At 31.2% G+C, this 24,576-nt stretch overlaps 2 protein-coding genes across 2 annotated transcripts; one reads left to right on the top strand and one right to left on the bottom strand.

Moving 5' to 3' along the window:
- Positions 1-903: 903 nt before the first annotated feature.
- On the bottom strand, positions 904-20,265 carry LOC143069358 (eukaryotic translation initiation factor 2A-like). Its single transcript, XM_076243948.1, has 17 exons — positions 20,121-20,265; positions 18,181-18,250; positions 17,481-17,555; positions 17,062-17,180; positions 15,709-15,808; positions 15,130-15,212; positions 14,413-14,513; positions 12,375-12,603; positions 11,747-11,815; positions 10,314-10,415; positions 8,920-9,094; positions 7,958-8,124; positions 7,273-7,389; positions 5,693-5,766; positions 4,874-4,990; positions 4,222-4,287; positions 904-1,765 (listed from the first exon to the last, which is right to left on the bottom strand). The coding sequence occupies exons 1-17, from the start codon at positions 20,137-20,139 to the stop codon at positions 1,703-1,705; spliced, it is 1,746 nt and encodes a 581-aa protein (XP_076100063.1). The 5' UTR covers positions 20,140-20,265; the 3' UTR covers positions 904-1,702.
- A 240-nt stretch (positions 20,266-20,505) lies between these two features.
- On the top strand, positions 20,506-22,871 carry LOC143069359 (stress-associated endoplasmic reticulum protein 2-like). The gene is made up of 3 exons (XM_076243949.1): positions 20,506-20,698; positions 21,968-22,040; positions 22,490-22,871. Exons 1-3 carry the CDS (start codon positions 20,612-20,614, stop codon positions 22,525-22,527), a joined length of 198 nt encoding a protein of 65 aa, XP_076100064.1. The 5' UTR covers positions 20,506-20,611; the 3' UTR covers positions 22,528-22,871.
- Positions 22,872-24,576: the final 1,705 nt, after the last annotated feature.

The raw sequence follows: 24,576 nt of genomic DNA, 5'->3' as shown, positions 1-24,576 counted from the left end.
TTTTGCAAACTCCATTAGAAATTTGAATTGATATCAGTTTTGGAAAAAGGGAAACAGGGATGTGAAAAAAAGGGGGGGTTTAAATTTTTCTCATTTCAGATTTCATAAATAAAAAGAAAATTTCTTCAAACATTTTTTTGAGAGGATTAATATTCAACAGCATAGTGAATTGCTCAAAGGCAAAAAAAAACTTTTAAGTTCATTAGACCACATTCATTCTGTGTCAGAAACCTATGCTGTGTCAACTATTTAATTTTAGATTTAAAAAGTTTGAAGAAGAAATCTTTAATTGATTTGTAAAATCTTGACATTTGTTTTGTGTAAAAAAAAACCATGTAATGTCAAAAATTTGATCACAATCCAAATTCAGAGCTGTATCACGCTTGAATGTTTTGTCCATACTTGCCCCAACTGTTCAGGGTTCGACCTCTGCGGTCGTATAAAGCTGCGCCCTGCGGAGCACCTGGTTCCTAGTTGAAACGATATTTCAAGGCTTTTCTTTCCCTTTATAATTTCCAAGATACGGGGTTGCTGCTATAATGCAAGCTATTGAACCAATGGTAAAGTTGTCATCTTTCCTAACAATCTACAGACACTATAAAGGTTTGAATGACTACAGATATTTTCCTCTTGTCATAGCCACAATCCTCCTGTCTGTAATTTGATGTGTCACCATGTTTTTACTTGACATGAGAAATATCACTGGTGGAGCAGGAACAACTTACTCATGTGTTGCTCAATCTTTAGTTTTCTTAGAAATGTTTGGTAGAGAGTGGACTTGTGGCCATGATGTTGCATGCATAATGTGTGTGTTTATCAAGTATTTCTATAGCTTTAAATGAAGGCAATGGCAAATTGTTGCATTTGTATTTTTCACAAATATGAATAGACAAACAAAACAAACTGTTTGAAAAAATCTTTTTTCTTTCAATAACAAAGCAATAATTTATACACTTATTTTATATATCACAGCTTTTAGTAAGTTAGTAGATAAACAGAAAGCTTTGGAGATTTTTAAAAGTGTATAAATGTATAATGGTGGCAAATTATTGAGATTTCTAAATTGATGTTGGAAAAAAACTTATTATATATTAATGATCAGAAGATGAAATTCATGTCATGAATCATCCTTTTTGACTACTGTAGAAATTTAAATTTTGTAAGATTTATTAAAATTTGGATGGTGTCACACCAAACATTACCATTCCATTGAATTCTTTATTTTAGAGAAACATATGTAATTCTTACAACAGTACAACTTTAACATACCTTCAACCATGATAGCAATTAAGTTAGCAGGGAATTTCTCCTGTATTGAAATTAAAAATCTAACATGCCATACATTGTATGTTTTTGAAACATTAGTTACTTGAGCAAATAAAGTAAAATCACAAAAAATACTCATTTAACTAAATATTCTGATCATAATAATAATCTTCCTGAACATAACAATTTCAATAAGAAATGCATAATCAATTAACTATTTGGCATTTTGAAATTAAAAAAAATGCACCTTGAAATGCAGTAGACAAGTTATTCAATGAAAATATTAAATTAAAGACTGTCTTTCTTATTAAAACAACTCACAAACCTGAACATGTATCTATTCAGTTTTAAACAAGGTAAATTACATGCAACAGAATATTAAATCTGATATACGCTGTACAGTAAAACAATTCATTGAAAATGTGCAGAGAACTATTTAAGTTATTTTTAAGTCTTTGAGTTCCTTTAGCAGAGATTCTTCTGTCTTTAATTTATCCAACTGTAAAGAAAACAAAAGAATATTTTAATAAATGAGGGACTGAGATTTAATGCAGCATGATATGACTACAGCAGGATCAGTAGAAATATCACTATCAGTCTATCAGGGTTTCCCAAACAAAATATTTGAGAAAGCCATAGTGAAAAGCATTGGTTGAACAGTTTTAAAGTAAGTTATTGCACAGAAAAAAACATTTCCAATCAAAAACTCTTGAATGGCAATGGTGAAATCATCAATATCAAAATTTACCTATTTTTTTTTTTTCATTGGTAACATATTAAAATGGGATATGCATTTGATTGAAGGTTTTATAAATTATTGCATATTGCAACATATGAGAGTCATTTTTATATGACCGCAAAAATTTTGCGAATTTTGCGGTTGTATATTGGTATCACGTCGGCATCATTGTCGTCAGAGTCGTCCAAAGATAGATGGTTTCCGGATAATAACTTTATTGATTACTATTTACTTATACTAAAATAGAAATCAATAAAAGTTTAACACAATGTTTATAACCACAAAAGGAAGCTTGGGATTGATTTTGGGGGTTATGGTCCCTAAAGTTTAAGAATTAGGGTTCCAAAGGGCCCAAAACAAGCATTTATCTAGTGTCAGGACAATAAGTTGTGTATAAGTATTTCAATTATTCTGAAATTGTACCACAATGTTTAGTACCATAAGTAGAAGGTTGGGATACATTTTAAGGGTTATAGGGCAAACAGTCTAGGAATAAAGGGCCAAAAACAAGCATTTTTGTAGTTTCAAAACAATAAATTGGAGTTATCTTTCTTTGTCCAGAATGGTTGTTGAATCACCTAAAACTAATGCTTTATGAAATATTCTTTGAAAATTAGAGTTATCTTTCTTTGTCCAGAATATTAGTTGAATCAACTTAAATCAATGCTATATACAATATACAATGCAATATTCACTTTTACTACCAACTGATAAATAAAAACAACCTTTACTATTCAGTGATTACAAGCACTGTGATTACCATTCTAGGGTTATGCCCCTTTACAAGTGGAAAAATAGAAGAATTTTTTCGTTTCTGTTCTCTTAACTTAAGTTTGTGTCAACTAAATTAATGAAATGTGTATATAATGCTTATTACCTCTAAACTCAGCTCAAGTTCAATTTTTGGCAGCATCACTTTTACAGTTCTTGAGTTATGTCCCTTTATAATGTTTTATGCTAGCGGGGACATCATCTGTGTCCCTTTGGACACATTCCCTATTTATTTTTTTAGAAGTTACTATTAATTAATATTAATTTTAATCATGACTGTATGACATTTTATATTTTAATATTTTATGATGTATTTAAATGAGTAGTTATTGTTGCAAACTCCATTAGAAATTTGAATTGAGATCATTTTTGGAATAAGGGAAAGGGGGAGGTGAAAAAAAATTGGAGGGGGGGTCAATTTTTCTCATTTCAGGCTTCAGAAATAAAAAGAATATTTCTTCAAACTTTTTTTTTTGGAAAGGATTAATATTCAACAGCATAGTGAATTGCTCAAAGAGCAAAAAAAAAATTTTAAGTTCATTAGACCACATTCATTCTGTGACCTCTGCGGTCGTATAAAGCTGCACCCTACGGAGCATCTGGCTACAATTAAAATAATGGACCATTACTCTGTTCCAGAAGAATGCCTGAGGTAGTGCATTTCTTAAAAGACAATAAATGCAAATTAAAAAAAATTGCCCCTGCGTTTTCTCAATAATACTTTTAATGTGGGACATGGGACATACTACTTTTGGAAAAAATGATTCAAATATATAGAAATAAATGGGGACTGTGAACATGGGACACCAATGATGTCCCTGCTTGCATATCATATAAAGATATAAAGGGACATAACTGAAGAACAATAAAAGTGACGCTATCCAAATTTGTACTTGATCTGACTTTTGTGGTAATACGTATTGTGTATAAGTTTCAAAACATTTGGTAAAGTTAAAGAAAAGAAATGAAAAATTCTGCAATTTTTCCATTTGTAAAGGGACATAACTCTTGAACAGTAAAAGTGACGCTACCAAAATACAAACTGGAATTGTGTTTTGTGGTAGTAAGTATTGTGTATAAGTTTCATAACTTTTGGTTGAGGCAAACTAAAGTAAGAGAACGGAAAATTTGTAAAGGGCATAACTCTTGAACGGTAAAAGTGACGCCATCAAAATCAAACTTACATTTATTTGAGGCAAACTAAAAGAGAATGAAAACCAATTTTGGGACGTACAGGACAAACATATTTAAGTACAGACCGACAAGGGAAAACTTTGTGCCCCCTCTACTACAGCTAGGGCAAAAAAGGTCCAATGGAAACTGAAGATGTCTGGAAAAATGATAAATATTTCTCAAATTATTTCATAATAGCAAATGCACAGCTACAATATATCTACAACTTCCTGCAAAGGTCAAGGACACTATCTTGTTTTTATTATATTTACCTGATTTTTTTCCAGTGGTTTTCCTGCCTGTTGTTGTTCCTTGAGTTTTTGTATTGCAGATAATTTCTTTAAAAAAAAAAAAACATCAACACTAATGAATAAAGAGTAATTGTTATTATATTTTCTTTAAAATATTCTACCCCATTGTACTTAATAACAACACATGAACTTTCTATTGCAAGGTTAGTATCTGTACTTTTTAAATTTTTAAATATTTTTCTCAGAATGTTCATCTAAGGAAAAAGAAAGATGAATCAATTATTTTGTCATATTAAAACAATAACATAGCCCTTAACAAAACTTGTTTCTTGGGTTTTTTGGGGTTTTTTTTTGGAAGGGAGGTATGTTAACCTAAGATTCCAACCAAACATATCACCTCTATATGTCGTTGTAGGCTTGTTTGTGTTTGCTTGGTTGCTATCTCATTTGCATATAGATAGAACAGAACCGTCTATTCATCCAATGCCTTAGACTCCAAATCTGTATTATCTGTTAGAAGTCTTTGTTAAAAATAAACAGTATAAAGGCAAATTTTGATGCTAGCTCTCAAAATAAATCTTACACTTCCAAGCTGTTTTGAGCAGCATCAGAAATTCTGACTTTGTTACCCTTTGATATGCTACAAAATGTACACATATTCTAAAGAACCTACTTTGTTTAAATTTTTAATTTTCTTGTCCACCTCTGGATTCCCAGTTAATTGTGGCCGTCCTAAGTCAGATAGAGATGGTCCTCCTGGAACACTGGCTGTAGCTTCTGTTTCAGCTTGCTATCAAATAAAAAAAGTTTAAATATATTTGAATGTTGTCAGTAATTGTTCACTGAAGTAGAATTGTTTTTGGTAAAACAAGTGTGTATTTGCCAGCTGAAATCAGTCATCAATCCAGATCAATAGTTATACATGTGAAACAGATTTGAAACTTTAATAAGTGAAAGTATCAACACAGAAGTATTTTCTCATGGTGATCAATCTTACTGCAACAATGGTAACATGTTATATGTCAATTCATAACTCAGAGTATGACTGTTATTCCACATGATGATATTAATTTTAAATGTTTATTAAAATTGATACATATAATAATCATTATAAATCATTTTGTACATGTTATAACCAACCTACCATACTTTAAGCTTTCCAAGCTGAATTTAGTCCGTTTTATTATTTTAAATCATTGACTAAATTTATTTCAAACATGTTTTGTAGGTTTCAAAATTAAACAACTTCAAAGTATAATTGTATTTCAATAAAAGTTTGAATACTAAATTTTACACAATTTTGTCAAAAGATACATGGTATTGATACTAAAATCAACCATGTTAACCTTTCAACAAACAATATTTTTTTTATTACAAAAAGTACCATATATGTTTAAATAAAACAATATGCAAAATACTTTCCTTGCATATTTGGCAAAACAATAAGTATCCACAAGAATAAATGAATTCCTAGTAAACCAATATAACTTACACCATCTTCCTGTGCTGACTTAGCTTTCCTTGCTTCCCTCTTCTTCCTGTTTTTAATTGCTGCCTTAGATTCTTCTGTAAAAGTCAAGAGTATTTGTTATGCCATAACTGACTGTGCAAAACCTTCATGGATATATGCAGTAAAGGTCATTAAACACACAATAAGTAGTTGTGAATGTTAAGTCACAAAGTCAACCTCCAGGCCAGTAACGAATATCTGATGATTTTCAAAATGTTGATATTTAGTTCATTCATATTTTTGTGATCATCATTTTTGCTTCAAATTTGTTCCTGCAACCAATTGACTTGATTGGTTTAAATTTTCAGTTTTTGTTGATGTTATAATCAACATTCTTATATATTGTAATGGAAAAGGTTATCTTCACATCTGAAAGCAGGTAATGTTTATTTTGATTTGGTTAACATAATATTAAAGAACAAGAGTGCACACGCTGAAATGTCTCGCCTTCTATACTAATCATTGATATTATGTTGATAGTCCTAAGTATAAAGCTTAAAGCTTTATTACAACTGTCACATAAACTTAACATTAACCAAGATAACTAAACAAAGACCAATGAACCATGAAAATGAGGTCAAGGTCAGATGAACCATGCCTGGCAGACATGTACAGCTAACAATGCTTCTATACAACATATATAGTTGACCCATTACTTATAGTTTAAGAAAAAAACACAAAAACTTAACACTGTGCAATGAACCGTGAAAATGAGGTCACGGTCAAATAAAACCTGCGCGACTGACAAAAAGATCATAAAATTTTTCCATACACCAAATATAGTTGACCTATGGCATATAGTATAAGATAAAAAGACCAAAACTCAAAAACTTAACTTTGACCACTGAACCATGAAAATGAGGTCACAGTCACGACATCTGCCCGCTAGACATGTATACCTTACAATCATTCCATACAACAAATATAGTAGACCTATTGCATATAGTATGAGAAAAACAGACCAAAACACTAAAATTTAACTATAACCACTGAACCATGAAAATGAGGTCAAGGTCAGATGACACCTGCCAGCTGGACATGTACACCTTACAGTCCTTCCATACACCGAATATACTAGCCCTATCGCTTATAGTATCTGAGATATGGACTTGACCACCAAAACTTAACCTTGTTCACTGATCCATGAAATGAGGTCGAGGTCAAGTGAAAACTGTCTGACAGACATGAGGACCTTGCAAGGTACGCACATATCAAATATAGTTATCCTATTACTTATAATAACAGAGAATTAAACATTACAAAAAATTTGAACTTTTTTTTCAAGTGGTCACTGAACCATGAAAATGAGGTCAAGGACATTGGACATGTGACTGACAGAAACTTCGTAACATGAAGCATCTATATACAAAGTATGAAGCATCCAGGTCTTCCACCTTCTAAAATATAAAGCTTTTAAGAAGTGAGCTAACGCCGCCGCCGCCGGAACACTATCCCTATGTCGAGCTTTCTGCAACAAAAGTTGCAGGCTCGACAAAAATTAAAATATGCATATGTCATTTTTTGCCTCTGATTTTTTTTGGCACTAAAAAATATGAACTTACCCCCAGTATGACCAGGATTTAGTTTCTTGGTTGGATCTGATGCAGCTTCATATTCATGTAGTTTGACTGATGCCTCTGTTCCTCTTGCTTGAGGTGGACGGTATGCTTTTTGTTTGACTGAAATTATATGTATTACACTTGATAAAAAAAAATATCAGGTCAAAAATTTCAAAATGGCACACAGGGTCACTTTTGTCAACAAGTTTATAATATTTAGTTGCATGAATAAAAGGCACAAGTACTTGCATACGTTCAGATTGTTTTTTGATATTTAAACAAAAGATAACTGTATATGTCAATAATAATCAGTTAGAATGAAATGACAAGAAAAGATGACACCTAACAAACCCAAAGATCAAGATTTTAGCCGGAAAATAACAAGAAGTTAAATTGGACACAATGTCATAGAAGATATCCTGTTTCAGTCATTTAAATCATTTCAATTTTAAACTGTTCCATACATTAAATCTTTCTTCAACTTAATTTTGTTTCATTACAAAAACAGGTCTGAAATGGCATTTAGTTCACATTGTTAAATGTGAAAACTGTAATTACTTGTTTTGACCCCACAAAATAACCTAAATATTGTGACAAAATTTTTAATTTCTTATGTTTATACTACTAAGTTTATAGTTCTTTATGGTTGGGGTTTGGGATTTGACTATGGTGTTCTATAGCTTTTTACCATCTGGTTGAGGTACATCAACTGGAGCTTGTACTACACCATATCTGATAGGTCTCTCTGGGTAAGCTCCTTTAGGTGCTGGCTGCCATGCAGTTTCCCACAATTCATGGTTTTGCTCTAACAAAACTTGCTGCAGCAAGGTACCTGTATAATGCCAAACTCTGTAGCTGTAAGGATAAAATATCAATGTCTTTAGAGCAATAATAAATACAAAGCTGTTGCACTTACCCTACTTCTTAACTAAATTTTAGTAGTTTGTACACAAGGATCCCAGACTAACAAACTTTTAAAGACTCAAAATGATTTACAGCTTGACATTTTGTAAAGACACGTTTATTGCTAAACATAAAATATGAAGATGTTGTTTGATCGTCAGACATATATTGACCAGATACCATATGACAGGATGTTTCAGACTTTAGTTTAGTTTAAACATATTTATTTATAGTGGATTGGGAAACAAGTTTTGCAACTTATATAAATCCCTTTCCACTTTGCAGGTGCGAGTGCCGCCTTGTAGCTGCATTAGCCTGCTCTTTTTCGAAATCTACAAGGTTGTCTTTAACGTGCAAAAGATATGGCTCTCTCTCAACACGGGTCAGCCATTTATCATCCCCTTCCGATGCACTATCATCGTTTCCTCAAGACCATATTTCAAATGGTGTCAAGGGAGAGCCAAAAATTCAGTTCCTGAAATTTTCATCCCGAAACAGGAATCGACCCAGGAACCTTTGTGTTAGTAGTCTGATGCCCTAACCACTACACCACAGCTCTCTTTAGGAAACTGTATGGACTTCAAAAATGTACAAAGCCCATACTGCATGTATTTGAAGACTGCAAGTTACTCTCTAGATGTCCTTTGGTTATTTTGGTTGACAGGTTGCTGTCTCATTGATGTTTATCTCTTTTCTCCTTTTATTCTTATAAGATATACCACGAATTGGAAATAACAAATATCTTACCCATTAGCAACTCTGAGTCTTGGAGAACAAGTTGATGTTAGTATATGTTCCCCATCAGGGCACCATTCAAAACTTGTAGTATCTGGAGACTGTGTTTGAGTTATCATTCGTTTTTGTTTGACATCCCAAAACTCCAAATTTCCTCTTAAATTACCAAATCCTGCCAGACACAAAAGTGTCACAGTTAAGGAGACAATTTAACATATAAATAAAGCTAAAGAATTAGGATGATAGCCATTCCTTTATTTCTAAAATTGATTAAAGTAAATAGTTCTCCAATTTCTGTAGACTTACATCTTTAAAAAAAACATTGAAAAACTTTTATTTTCATAAATATAACAGACTATTGGACAGAATTTAATTTTAACTGAATGTAAACAGATGCTCCACAGGGCACAGCTTTATACGACCACAGAGGTTGAACCCTGAACAATTGGGGCAAGTATGGACACAACATTTAAGCTTGATACAGCTCTGAATTTGGATTGTGATTAAATAGTTGACACAACATAGGTTTCTGACACAGAATGAATGTGGTCTAAGAACTTAAACTTAAAAACTTAAAATTTTTAAATTGGACATTTACCTATTATGGTTTAATATCCAAAATATAAATACATGGTTAAATTCAGCATATCATAGAACCCCAAGAATTCAATTTTTGATGAAATCAAATAATGTTCAATTTTAGACCCTTTAGACCTCAATGTGGACCAATTTGATAACCGGACCTAAATATTAAAAATCTAAATACATGGTTAGATTCAGCATATTGAAGAACCCCATATATTCATTTTTTGTTGAAATCAATCAAACAAACAATTTGGACCAACTTGAAAACTGGGCCAATAATCAAAAATCTAAGTAACGACGCCAATGTCATACCAATAAACGACCAAAAAATTTTCAATTTTTGCGGTTGTATAAAAATTACTGATCCTATAAACTAATTTGAATAAGTAATAATTTTTAATTGTAAAATACTGTAATTTCCAAAATATAAATAATAATAAAATAAAGAAGACATGCTGCTTCAGCTTTTTTTGTGTGCTGTATTTTATTTTCTTGTTCAGGTTTGTGGTCTCCTTGTTGGAAAATAGAATGCACAGGTTGTATTATTGTGCATTTTAACAGCTATGATTGAGTTCTATATACTGGTAGCCAAAAAGACAGGCTTTGTGGAAGTTAAACTTGTTAAACCTAACCATATTGTATCAGTACCAATTCGATTGTCTAATGTGGTGTTTGTTCTTGTTTTTCAATAGAGGAGTTGGTTGTTGCTGGTTTGTGTATTCTGTTCAATATTTTTGGCAATTCCTGTTATCTTATTTTGTTTTATACAATTTTACAGACAAATAATTGAGTATTTTGCTTCATAAAATAATCAAGGATATTGTTCCCTTGTGGATTGTAGAAACAGCAATTCCTTGGTCCTGTTCCAAAATCAAAGATCGGCTCTGTCTTCATGTTGTACAATGTGGCTTTGGCAGGCATAACTGATTAGTGTTAAGAAATATAATCTGAGAACAACTTAAGCTAAAATATTCAAAGAATTTATAGCACATTGTTATTTCTTATAACAAGAGTGCACACGCTGAAATGTCTCGCCTTCTATACTTATCATTGATATTATGTTGATAGTCCTAAGTATAAAGCTAAGCTTTATTACAACTGTCACATAAACGTAACATTAACCAAGATAACTAAACAAAGACCAATGAACCTTGAAAATGAGGTCAAGGTAAGATGAACCATGCCAGACAGACATGTACAGCTAACATTGCTTCTATACAACATATATAGTTGACCCATTACTTATAGTTTAAGAAAAATAGACCAAAACACAAAAACTTAACACTGTGCAATGAACCGTGAAAATGAGGTCAAGGTCAAATAAAACCTGTGCAACTGACATAAAGATCATAAAATAAATCCATACACCAAATATAGTTGACCTATGGTATATAGTATTAGATAAAAAGACCAGAACTTAAAAACTTAACTATGACCACAGAACCATGTAAATGAGGTCACAGTCACATGACATCTGCCTGCTAGACACGTACACCTTACAATCATTCCATACAACAAATATAGTAGACCTATTGCATATAGTATGAGAAAAACAGACCAAAACACAAAAATTTAACTATAACCACTGAACCATGAAAATGAGGTCAAGGTCAGATGACACCTGCCAGTTGGACATGTACACCTTACCGTCCTTCCATACACCGAATATACTAGCCCTATTGCTTATAGAATCTGAGATATGGACTTGACCACCAAAACTTAACCTTGTTCACTGATCTGTGAAATGAGGTCGAGGTCGAGTGAAAACTGTCTGACAGACACGAGGACCTTGCAGGGTACGCACATAACAAATATAGTTATCCTATGACTTATAATAAGAGAGAATTCAACATTACAAAAAAATTGAACTTTTTTTTCAAGTGGTCACTGAACCATGAAAATGAGGTCAAGGACATTGGACATGTGACTGACAGAAACTTCGTAACATGAAGCATCTGTATACAAAGTGTGAAGCATCCAGGTCTTCCACCTTCTAAAATATAAAGCTTTTAAGAAGTGAGCTAACGCCGCCGCCGCCGGATCACTATCCCTATGTCGAGCTTTCTGCAACTAAAGTTGCAGGCTCGACAAAAATCTTGATATCTGATGGTTCAAATATACTTGAACTTTATATTTCCATGCTCTTTTTTCTTGGTACAATGAAAAACTGAATGTAATTATATTTCTGAGCTACTGATAGCAAGTCAAAGAAAGATGCAATAAGAAATTACATTTTATAAGTAGAAAAGGATACATCCATATACAACACAAAATTCTGTAGACTTTGGACTCCAAGCGATATTATAAATAGGTCCATTCTTTGCTGAAATAGAATAAAACCATATCAATGAAAAAATATCCCTATGTTACAAAAGAGCAAACTTGGGTTATTGTTGCCAACCTCTGTTAATTTAAAATCATGTCACGACATTAAATTCCAAAATGCTTATAAAAATATGTACGATGCTTTTTATCTGACAATCATCGTATTAGGTATAAGGTTGTTGTTTTGCCATTAAAATATTCATTGTGAGGGGGAAATGAGACAAAACAGAATCATTGAACATCTGGCATAAGTTATTTTCTTCAGGTTAACCATGTTAACTGGAGACTTGTGAAGTCACCATTACAATGGTTTAAGTATATGCATGTATTTGAATGTATCTAACTCATACATATATAGCTTGGGTTACTTGTTCAACTTTGAATTAAATTTTTATCCTTTTTGACTATACCAGCTTATCAACATTTACATCAGGTTTTGAAATACTTTTACCTAGTGACACAGTGAAGAGACATGAATTGAAGAAATGTTAATTTTTATCAAAAACATATATCAAATTATATCATATCACATCTTCTAATTCTCTAATATGACTTACATCTAGGTACAAGACATGCATCACCATTAATATTCATGTAATGTAACCCCTGGTCACCGTAGTACGACTGATCAGACAATTCTGTAGAAGTTAAGGCTAATAATGCTGTTCCTGCATTGTTCCACAACATCTTCACATCCTCAGCTTTATAAAAACTTCTATTGGCTATGGCAGCTCCTAGTCCACCAAAATTAGGGTATTTATATAATCTAATAAATGAAGGTTGTCCCTACATACAAGTAGAATTAAATAAAACAAAACTACATTATTCATATTTTACCAGTATCGTAGATCCAGTATATATTTAAAATTTTGCAAATATATCCTGGGGCTTAGTAAACAATATGTTAATATAACTCCAAGAGCAGAACTAGCTCAGTATCCCTTAGATGTCTTTATTAAAGTACAGTAATTGAAGTACTTAGCAAGAATTTCCAGTGATGAAAATAACCCTTTATTATATGATGCTTTCTGTTAATCTGAATGGATTAGCACAAACATCTTCATGGTTCTCATATGTAAAAATAATAGCCCATACAAATGAATTAGACATATATAAAATACAGGATATAAACTATAAACAAGAGAAGAGTTCATTCTCAAAAAATATTAAAAAAGAACTAAAAGATAGCTTTGAAAATATTAAAATTAAGTAATGAAACCAGTAAAATGTTCCTTGTACAGAAAAATAAAGACAAAATATTTAATAGACTACTACATTTCTAAAAATAGTTTTGAAAATAGAAAATTATTATGTAAAATGCAAGTAAGTGACCGTTTCTTGGAAAAAGAGAGGGGTAGATATAAAAGAATTCAAGGAGAAAATAGAATATGTAAACATTGTAATATAAATGAGGTTGAAGATGAAACATACTTTTTCTTAAAATGTAAAATTAATAAATCTTTACATAATCAGCTTGAAAAAGATATAAATAATATAAGTCCAGAATACTTTAAATTGTCTGAAGCATATATCACTGTTTTACCACGGCCGTTTACCACTATATATATGATGTTTAATATGTAAATTTTTGCATTGGTATACATTTGTATTGTATTCTTTATATAGGCCTTCAACTCTTAAGGGTATAAATGTGCATTTCATTAATAATAAATTATGATTTTTTTTTATTTGACCAGTGGTCCTTTTATTTAATACAAGATCATATTCAATACAGCAATATATAAATATTGTAACCAAAACTTTCTTTTGATTGTGCATCTTAATTTTTCACCATCACTTCACCATGTTCACTAATATTGTTTATAAATTGTTTTTAACATTTAATGAAGGATTGTTAACATGACATCAGACAAATTATATCTGTGCATACATTGTATTGTGAACTTTCAAGAAAAACAATGATAAATTTAGGGTTAAAAATAGAATAAGACAGGGAATCTATACAAATGACACTTTTGAAGATTAATTGTTTTGCTCTATGAGTAGTTTGCCAGGAAGAAATGTAAATAGCCTTTGGCATAATAATCAAATAATATTCTTGTACTTATTGAATAAGTTAAATGAAAGTATATATCCTGAAGATAAGATTATTTTTCATTGTTAAATTTGCAGATTAAATTTCTATTAAATTGTTTTATTATTGTGGTTAAAAAAAAAGATTATTTAAGACATTATTTTATTTACTTCTAACATGTCTAAATAGGTTTCCTATTGGAATTTTGAGAAAAAATAAATCTATTTGTTTTTAATCATTTAAACATGTTTATACTGGTAAAGAAGTCAATTATAAAGATTGTTTAACCCTGTCACACCTTGTATGTGCCTGTCCCAAGTTTTGAAGCTGTAATTCAGTAGTTGTAATTGGCTGTAGTTCTCTGTCATTTTTTTTTTAATTCATTATATTAACATTTATCACCCCATTGGTTTTTATTTTTAATTGAGACCAATTTCCTTATGCAGGAGTTTATCATAGTTGAAGAAAAATATCAGATAAAAATCAAAATTATATTCTGCTAAAGGGCAAAATTGTCAATCAGAATCTAGGAAAATAAAATCTGCAAACATGAATCTTACCTTGCTTCCTGGTACGTAACCAGCTACATAATATGGAGGGCCACTCACAGCTAAAGAAAAACTTGACACTTTCTGCATGTGTAACTTGGTTTTAATACTATCTGTTAAAATATATACATAAATTATTTCAATTATACAAATCAAAGTAATTCTGATTAGGTGAAATAATTTTGTATACAAGAAGATTTCCATACCTTGCATATACCGTTGCAACAAACTAATTCTGAAGATACTCATTTGTTAAACTATATTTAATCCTTTTATGCTTAACTTAATAGGGACAGAGCTAGATATATAGTACACCAACTTTTACTAAATTAACTTTCTGAGTTGATTTTCAATAAGCTAGCTGGGTCAAGATACACAATTCATTTAAACTGCAGTTTTGGTAGCTTTTTCTTAATTCCTCTGCCCATATATCACACTTGGATTATTATGATTGCTCATTTCAAAGCTTAGACATTCTCACAAATATGTAGTTCAAGTTTCATTTTTCTATAATTTAGTATACTATTCAATGATTCTATGGTTCTCTGCTCTTCATCTTTTTTGGTTTTCAGTTCTCTAATCTAATTACTACCAATTAGTAACAGTCTTTTAATAAAAATCTTGTTATTTTGAAACAACAGTTCAAACATCATTTAAAGAAAGCAATGTTAATTGGTTCAAAATTTAAAGCCTTTTTTTTTAATTCATTATGAATCTTTAGGCACTTACCAAAATCATTATTCTCAAAGAAGTGAAGTTCATTATTAACATTTCGACAGCAGATTCCTTCATCGTTTGTCCAAACTGGATCCCTGTAAAGATACTCTTTTATATAGCAGTAACATCTCAAGATCAACTTATTATTACAGAAGATTCCATGAATATACATCTATCTGTGGTCCAGCACTGGTTACTTATTCATATCCGACAGAAGCCAGATTTCTCTGTTCAGAAGCGACTTATATGTATATATTACAATAAATTACTCAGAAGGAGGTATATTCAGTTTAGATTATATTTCTGATTCTAAGAACACTATGTTTCTTTCTCAAAATCTCCAAATGCCCTTCACTCGTATTTTTAAATAAATTCAAATCATCTGAACTATATGGGCATATAACTCACTGTGACACATCATAATGAAAGGCACTGAATCAAGACTATATATTTCATTTTAAAAAATTCTTGTCTGCAAGATTGTATTTATTTATCCTTTTAGTACATTACTTTCAGTGAAACATTGAAAATACCAAATTGTGCATGATTTTGACAATTTTATCAGGTCAATCTACTGTATAAATTTCTTACCAATTTGCTTGTTTCTTCTGAATCAAATTCTTCAACAGTTTGCCTGATTGCATGTTGTATATATGTAAATTTGCATTTCCCTGTTGTGTTTCTGAATTCACTGAAACATAAATGATTTTTTTTAATCAATTTGGAACATCCTGTAACTTACATTTTTTTTCAAAAATATCAGATATATAAAAGATTATCACATATTAACTGTTCAAACATCTCAAACATCACATATTAACTGTTCAAACATCACATATGTAACTTAATCAAAAACTTGAACACTTATCATAACTGCCTATGTTATCATTTTTAATGTAGCAGGCAAGATAACAATTATATCAAAGTGAATTTCTAGTAAATGCCTTTTCCTTGGAAAGTTAAAGACACTTCTAGAGTGAACACTTTAATTTTCATGGCAATGAACTTAAAACTTTTTCCATGAAGTCTCTTGTTATATTTTGTTGTTAAAGTCATAAGAAACCTCAAATTAAAAAAATATATGAATATGTTTTTTTATAACTAAATGGATAGTTTTCATTATACAACTTATGTACATATACTTTTTTCTGAGGAAAATTCTTTAATTTGTCAACATTTAGAAGAAGATTACTTATTTTTAATTGCTTGCTTCCAGGAAGCAATTCGGCGACATATTTTCCGTATGCATAGTGACCTGAGCGTAACCCTCTTCGTAAAAATCCGGTGGTCGCAATACGCATGAATCTGTCATTGAAATAAACAAATATCTGATTATACATGTTAAACACGTGCTCAATGCTTTTTGTGATTTGTTTACTATAAGGTGACAATCGGTAAAACTCGGCCTCAAAACACGGCATTTAATGAGCAGCCATATTTGTTAAATCATGACAAACAGAGAGAGAAAAAAATTGACGATTATATGATATATTTGTGAAAATAAGGATAAAATTATGCACGGAGGACTAAGTTTATGATTTAAACATGCATTGGTTCAAGAATTGGATAAACATTATTTTTCACCACTCACTCGTTTCATATGACTTTAATATCAGATCTTTGGTCACTGATAGTAGTGACTAATCTCAGTGAAATTTATTCACAACTTATATAGAGTTGCTGATAGAGTTTTTCCTTTGATGTAAATAATTTCCATGTGTTGAAAACCCTCTTTTTACCTCTACATGATCATGGGTAATTGTCACATGGATTCCTAATTTACATATGTTTTTTCACACTTTATACATATATACTTCCAGGTTTATTTTTGTGTTGTTTATCTAAGAATCTTATAAAAATTTTTTACAGAACTTAAAAGACAAATACAAATTAATAGGTTCCTCTTTTAATGAAAATGTAATAAAATGCACTTATATAAGTTACCTGAATAATTTTCCCATAGTAACAAAATACTGCCTTTTGGAGAAAACTTCATACACTGGACTTTTGCATGAGGTAAATCCCATAACTGCTGGTAATCTGAAGTCTTCAAAACTTTGACACTAAAAAAAGTTTTACAATATATAAATTATTAAAATATTTGGTGTAGACAGATTTCAAATGTAGTGTTATTCATTACTGCAAATAGGGCTTCATTTTCAATTCATTATTATTGCTGATGTTGGTCATACATAAAATTGAGTTTCACTGAATAAACAACTTTTTTCTATAGGCCAAGCTTATGTTTAAACCATATGGAATTACATACCAGGCATACATTTATATACATGTATGTGTTAGTATATTTGGTACTTTCCATCAAATAAAGACTACTATTCTATATTCACAACTAATGAATTTACCTTTCACCATTACACCATGCTATAAGGGCCCCATCTGAACTGAATACTACCACTTTAGTCTTTGAACTGGTTTCCCTGAAGAAGAAAATAAAAATCAGTTAATTTAAAACTGAATTATTTACAGTTGTTTTAACCTCGTTAGTTTGTAATATAGATTAAATGTTCAATTTATGAATGGTACATTGCAAAAGAAAAAAAAAGTTGATAACTTTAAGCATGCCATCAAATTTTATGTTTGGTCGTTATTGACCATTTAAAACAGAGAGGAACATTCTTTTTACATGCATCTCACCTTGACATGATTCTCATGAGCATCTCATATCTTCCTTTTTAACACTCTGGACAATAAAACTACTTAAAAAATTCTTCTTTTAAAATCAACAAAAAAACAGAAAAAAATACATATATGAGGCCAAAATAAGAAAATATGTTTGTTTCCCCTCCCTCCACCCAGTTCAAAATATTATTTTCAACAAAAACCCAGATTTTTTTTTAAGGAAGAAACCACTGTAATTGCTGCTTTGAACATGTTGAAAGAGTTGTAATACAAAATGCATTAGGCAAAGTGCTGTAGGTTGAGATTTGGCAAATTTCTTTAAAAGTATTGTAATATATTTGCAAAATCTTAATAAGAAAAACTAAATTACAAAATATTGAAATTCTGTAGAAAATCAGTGCAATTATATACATAGTCAATTACCCTGGGAAATCTGGACGAGATCCAAGAGTGGGTGGTCCATTTACCATCCAAATACCATCACTCCCACGAACTGAAACAAATAAATAAAGGACCATATTTCCTGAGTAAACATTGTCAATATTAAAGTTGGTTTTTGTTTTGTCCTCAGCAAAAACATAATCAAATTTTGAAAGGCAATTGTTGTTTGAAAGCTTCTAAAGTTATTGCACAAAAACAACTTAGTCTTCTAAATAACCTAACAACCCCAAATCTTACTTTAAAGATTAATTTAAACTTTGCAGAACTTGATCATGAGAAGAGAAATAATTCAGAAGATCTGCCAGAGGCATAATGGGATACATACTTAGGCGGAAACAGGGGGACCCCCACCCTTTTTGTAGGAACAAATTTGGTTGATTATATATAGGGATTCACTGATGCATGACTGGAGCAAACTACCCCCCTCATGAAAAGTTCTGAATATTATTATAAGGAATAAAAACAAAGATATATATGTAGGACTCTAAAGTGCCATAGGGACGCTAAAGTACGATGGTTATGCTAAAGTGCAATGGTGCACGAAAGTATAGACGTAACAAACATAGATGGATTATGACGTCAACAGTTGTTTTAACCAAACAAAAATATTCATGATGAAAGATAAATTAAGAATATTTGATGTGATTAACAGATTCTAAACCAAATGTCCATGACTGAATTTATTTAAACCTAACCGTGCATTGTCAGACATTCAAAGCAAATGTGTTGGTTTTTTAGGGGTGTGTAGGGGTGGGGGGGAGGAGGCAGGAAGAAGGACTTGTTTCCTGCATTTGATTATTTTACTCTATATATATAAATACAAATAAGTATACGCTTAAGTAATCTGTATGCTGCTTCTATTGGAAGCGAACAGATACATTTATTTTAAATTCATTATTTGCATAGCAGTTTACTAAAGGCTGTCCCTAAAATATTATCAATTTCATTGAAAAGTAACCTTGGTCAAATAAAGGAACATTTTTTCAAGGGTAAATTATAAATTGTCGGCTAAAACATTAGTTTGTACATTGTAGGAAAATATAACATGTATTTGTAAATGTACTAGAAACGAAAAAAGAGAAAATAAATCAGTGACTTTTGCCTTTCTCTCACATTTAAATATACAGATATATGTTACACTTTGGTAAATATACCACAATAAACCAATTTTGTATAAGAAATTTACAATGACGACTTTAAGGGGAGGTGTTAACATTAGTGATAGACTGTTTGAAAGGTAATCTCTTTAACAGTATCCTTTTGGTCACTGTCCTTTTGGTCACTGTCCTTTTGGCCACTTCAGCATGATATACAACCATCGCACTTTAGCGTGAGGCACCATCCAGGGGCGGATCCAGCCATTTTAAAAGGGGGGGGGGGGGGGGTCCCAACCCAGGACAAATGGGGGTTTCCAACTATATGTCCCAATTCAAATGCATTGATCGTCCCAAAAAAAGGGGGATTCCAAACCCAGAGACCCCCCCCCCTTTCCCCAATCATACTTTAGCGTAGACTATCGCACTTTAGCGTGACCATCTTGCTTTTAGAGTCCTATATATGTAATTCATAAATGTTTACCATGAATTTTATAATAAAAATATTAAATTTGACTATATATAATGAATAAAATAAATCAACCATGAGAACAGAGATATCACAAAATTTTCGTCTAATGTGTATTCATTATATGTGACATTGCTATAACACATATGTATATGCATATGAATGGGGTGCATGAAATTATGGAAAAAATTAGAAGTTGAAAGTCAAACTATGTTTACTGACTGCTTTTGTTTAACACTGAGAGGTTACATCATATTTGTTTATTAATGTAAAAGAGAGATGAGTTTTGGAATTAATTTTAATAGACATTCTGCTATTTTATCGGTGTATCGGTATCAATGATAGCACTCGGCACTCACGTGTAATGGGCGGCGCCATCTTGAATACCCTGGTCACAACGTCATAGATTGAACGATGGGAAGAGTAAACTTTAGAACCAGTTGTTGTAGTTTCGGTACTCTTTAGAAGTTACCTTCAACACAACGGTGGATTTACAAAGCAAGGACTAAAGAGTCCGAGAACAAATTATGTGACACGTAAATATGAAATTCGTACGCTAACTATCCTTTAAAGATAAAACATTTTTTTTATATTTCAATGAAATGATACAATTTTATTCATTTGTTTAAATAATTAACTATCTACTGGGAAAAAAATAGAGATATAAAATGTTTAATATTAAGCTTTCACTCAGCCACTTGAAAGAACTATATTAGCATGCGTAACAATTGTACACGCGACACTTATCACTTCCTTTTTCCACACAATTTGTTATGAAAAGTGACGTGTAAAGTGTTCGCACAAAATCATATACACACTACAGTCAAATTCAACACCTGAAACCGTCATCATGCCTGCCACAAAACAAAGAATGAGACTTGCAAATGAAAAGCACAGCAAGAATATAAATACACGAGGAAATGTTCCAAAATCTTTGGTGAGCTTATAAATTTTGTAACTTGGACTTCAAAACAGCTGTTCGGTGCATACCAGATACCTGTTGAGTTATTATATATAGGTGAACAAATTGTCCCTGGTTAAGTTTTGTGATCTTATGGTATCTCATTTAGAATACTTTTAACTAAATTCGTGCTTCTGCATGCTAGTGGTTCTTCAATCATAATTTTGGATTGTCTCCCAGATGTACAGACAAAAGTTGCTACTATTTTCCAAAACAAATGCACTGTTAAGCCCAAGTTGTACACATATGTTAAATACATGTATGCTTAAAGATTTTATTTCATTTGGGCTCCAATATCCTAACAGGATTACTTTCATCTAACTGTTACACTTAAAACAAATCGTCCCAACCAGTTAACTTGTAAATATGGTTTAAAATTTCTTAAACTAAGTTTTAGATCAACTGCCTTGAACTGGTAATGTAACATTAAATTTAATTTTAGATCTGGCAGCTTTACAATTAGGACTTTATCATTTGAGCACTTTTATGGATCTGCCAAACACCTACTACTTTTTCTTAAATGTTTCATTTTTTACTGTTTGCATGGACTTGTCAATTTTCATCACACAGTTACCATGTATCCAATTCTTCAAAACAACTAAGTTTTGATATTTGTCTTGTTCTCAACATCCATGAACTATAAATGTATTTTTCACAGGATTTGAGTCAAACAATAACCATGATAACTAGTCAATCATAAGCATTGTAACAGTATAATTAGTCTGTAGCTATAGCTTGGCTGTGATAAAAGTTGGGCTTTGAACATGTGTTGAATACAAGTTGGAGGTTTACTTAGAACAAGAACACAATCATTTTTTATAAAATTTGCTATTCCATTTTCTATATTTTTAAATTTTTATTAACAGAAAATATATAACCTTCAGTTGCATTTCAAATCATCCCAAAGTCATTTCCTTCTATTAGTACACATTGATTCTTGGGTGTTGTTTTGGTTTCTAGCAAGTCAAACTAAAAATTGGGGTATTTAATTTGCTGCCATATCCGAAACTGGTTTTGTTGTTATTACATTTTAGTCAAATGTCAAGTCATCTTATAAATTTGTATCAAACCAAAGAGGGTATTAAAATGTAATTAATTTTCCTAATAAGATTTCACCTTCAAAACCCATGTACTAATTTGCATGTTTAATATTCACAAGTTTTAAGTTATGGATGAAATTTTATCTATGTAGTGACAGAACAATGTAGCAATCCACATTGAAAATCCTTTCTTGGTGTATTTCAGAAACCAGCAGAGGAAAAATACCCAGTTGGACCATGGCTGTTAGCTCTGTTTATATTTGTTGTGTGTGGTTCAGGTAAGTTTGAGTATACATGTGTTTATATTTCTTAATTGTACTTTTACAAATTTTGACTTGGATGAAGAGTTGTCTCATTCCACACATAATATCTAGTACAACATACTAGTACACTTCTTTCAATTTCGAATTTAAGAATTTAAGAAATGTTACTAATAATATGTTTCAATGTTTCCCTTTAAAATAACGTTTTCAATGAATGAAAATACATGTTCACAAAATCTTACAACTATTTACTTTAAGTTTTGTCTTTCAAATTTAAACATTCTACTCTCATTCTAAGTACTGATTATGAGGATAATACTGATAAGCTTTTCTGCATACTGAAATGCCTTGGGAAGTCTTCACTGAAAAATTAAAAAATTTTAAAAATATATATAATTTCACAATTTAATTTTATAAATACAACACAAATGTAGATTCTCATGATTCTCCTGTTTATTTTTCAGCTGTATTTCAAATTATCCAAAGCATAAGGATGACGTAACACCTTCTTAAATTCAGGACATATTAAAACGAATGACTCTTTGGAAAACAACAACTTTTTTGTCTCTGGGATCAAGATTTTAGGACCACGGATCAGGATATTATTGAATTTCATTGTTATTGTTATGAGTGGCAGCATACAGGTTTAATGCCAAACTAAGTCAGTAAATTCTCAGTTACAGCTTTTAGCTGTAGATGAGGTCATTTGTTTTAAACGCTGCTGAATCTTATAAATACATTTGTTCATGTATGAATGAGTGATCACTTTTCATCGTTGTGTTAATATCAAAGAATGCAATCTACGTCAAGATATTTTATTTAATGTAATTAAAATGTTTTAATAATTGTGAGGCTTTGTTGTCTTGAAGCATTAGTTGATTGTCTTACCAATAAATTGTTCATGCATGTAATATAAAACACGAACTGATTGTAAATGATGTGATGTATCTAAATACATGTATGTACAAATACACAATTTTTAAAAACAGTGTTGCAGTCTGATGAATAGGTTCAATTATTCCTGATTTGCAGAAATGCATCAAATACATGTAATGCTATCTTTTTGCATGAAAATTAGAATAAATATCTTGTGCAAGCAAATAGGATTATGACTGCCACTGGAAAATGAGAGTAAATTGGTTAGGGACAGAAAATGTGACATCTAACAACCACTTCAAAGAGTTTTGGCCAGTGTTCCTAAGATTCAGAGAGCATACATGTAGCAATCTAAACAAGGCATCAGATTTAAGACCCCATTCTGACTTGTGGTTGCATACATGACATGGTGATACACTTCTACATCTGGGCATGATCTGGCAGGGCCTAACAGACTCACTAAATGGACAAACATATTTTTGCTATTTTCTGAAGAAACACAGCATTTCTCTACAATTGTTAAATGTTTGATTGAAATAGTCAAGCATATAAATAATCATTAGTTCAATGGATTGGTGAAAACCTAACAAAAAAGGCACGCATTTACAGTTTATGAACTGTGTGCACTAGTAAAAAGAATAATTTTATCTGAAATGGTTTAATTTCATAGTGAAGAGATGTGTACATGTTGATATGATACTGAAACACTTTTCGTTCCAAAATATTAAAGACCGAATATGAATACTTCCATTTCATTTTGATTAAACTATTTAGATGCGCTAGCTTTTAATTTTCTCGATGATTGTTTTTTAAAGCAGGTCTATATATTAGCAACAGTTTTGGGATTTTGTTTGTTGGTCATTAGCACATTTTTGGGTCAAAAATAGATTGCATAAAATTCCATCAAAACCCCATGGTACTGACTTGATGTCTAAATCTTCCAAGGTTTATCACTACTTTTGAGATGCACAATATATATCGCATTGATCATAACATTCTAAGCATCCTGTCCATGAACATTTCCAGAATTTTATCAATGAAATATATGCTCAGATATTCAAGTTACAAAATGATTTTATACTTGACAAGAGAATTACACAACTTGTGCAAGGTGCAGGAATCTTGTATATATCAATGATGTAAAAGTAATCTTAAAAATTGAAAGTTCTCTTCCTTTGTCCAAAATTGGAGATGAGTAGGTCATAAACAATGCAAAAGAATACAATGCAATGTTTAATTTTACTTCCCTCTGATTAACTAATGCAATCTTCATCCTTGAGTGCTCACAAGCACTTTGATTATATAAATTAGACGGTTGGCTATCCTGTTTAAATTGTTTTTCACTAGTCATTTTGCTGTTCAGTGTGAGCAAAGATTGTTGAAGGCCTTACTTTGACCTATAACTTTATCCTGACTTGGATGAAAAGTTCTCATTGGGCCACAATGATTAAATCATTAGAATACTTACTTTAAAAAGGTGTCCAATAACCCCACCTGCCAACCAAGATGGGCGACATGAATAATAACAGAACATAAAAATGCAATGCAAGTTTTTTCTTTAATAAAATTTATAAAAACCTTCTATAAATAGAGGAAATTGGAATGAGGCTTAAATTATCTTTGGCTCAGAATATAAAACAAGATAAATAAAACTTTTATTTTGGCCGAAAATTAT

Source organism: Mytilus galloprovincialis, chromosome 3 (genome assembly GCF_965363235.1).
Source record: "Mytilus galloprovincialis chromosome 3, xbMytGall1.hap1.1, whole genome shotgun sequence".
NCBI classification, from domain to species: Eukaryota; Metazoa; Mollusca; class Bivalvia; order Mytilida; family Mytilidae; genus Mytilus; species Mytilus galloprovincialis.
This window is presented reverse-complemented; position numbering and strand designations above follow the sequence as displayed.

Bases quoted from the DNA above. Each gene is read 5' to 3' on its own strand.
- LOC143069359 (XM_076243949.1), top strand. From the start codon at position 20,612: ATGCCTGCCACAAAACAAAGAATGAGACTTGCAAATGAAAAGCACAGC. The intron at 20,699-21,967 runs GTGAGCTTATAA...GGTGTATTTCAG, and splicing joins GAAATGTTCCAAAATCTTTG to AAACCAGCAGAGGAAAAATA. The intron at 22,041-22,489 runs GTAAGTTTGAGT...TTTATTTTTCAG, and splicing joins ATTTGTTGTGTGTGGTTCAG to CTGTATTTCAAATTATCCAA.
- LOC143069358 (XM_076243948.1), bottom strand. The intron at 8,125-8,919 runs GTAAGATATTTG...TTATCCTTACAG, and splicing joins AGACTCAGAGTTGCTAATGG to CTACAGAGTTTGGCATTATA. The intron at 4,991-5,692 runs GTAAGTTATATT...TTTATTTGATAG, and splicing joins AGTCAGCACAGGAAGATGGT to CAAGCTGAAACAGAAGCTAC.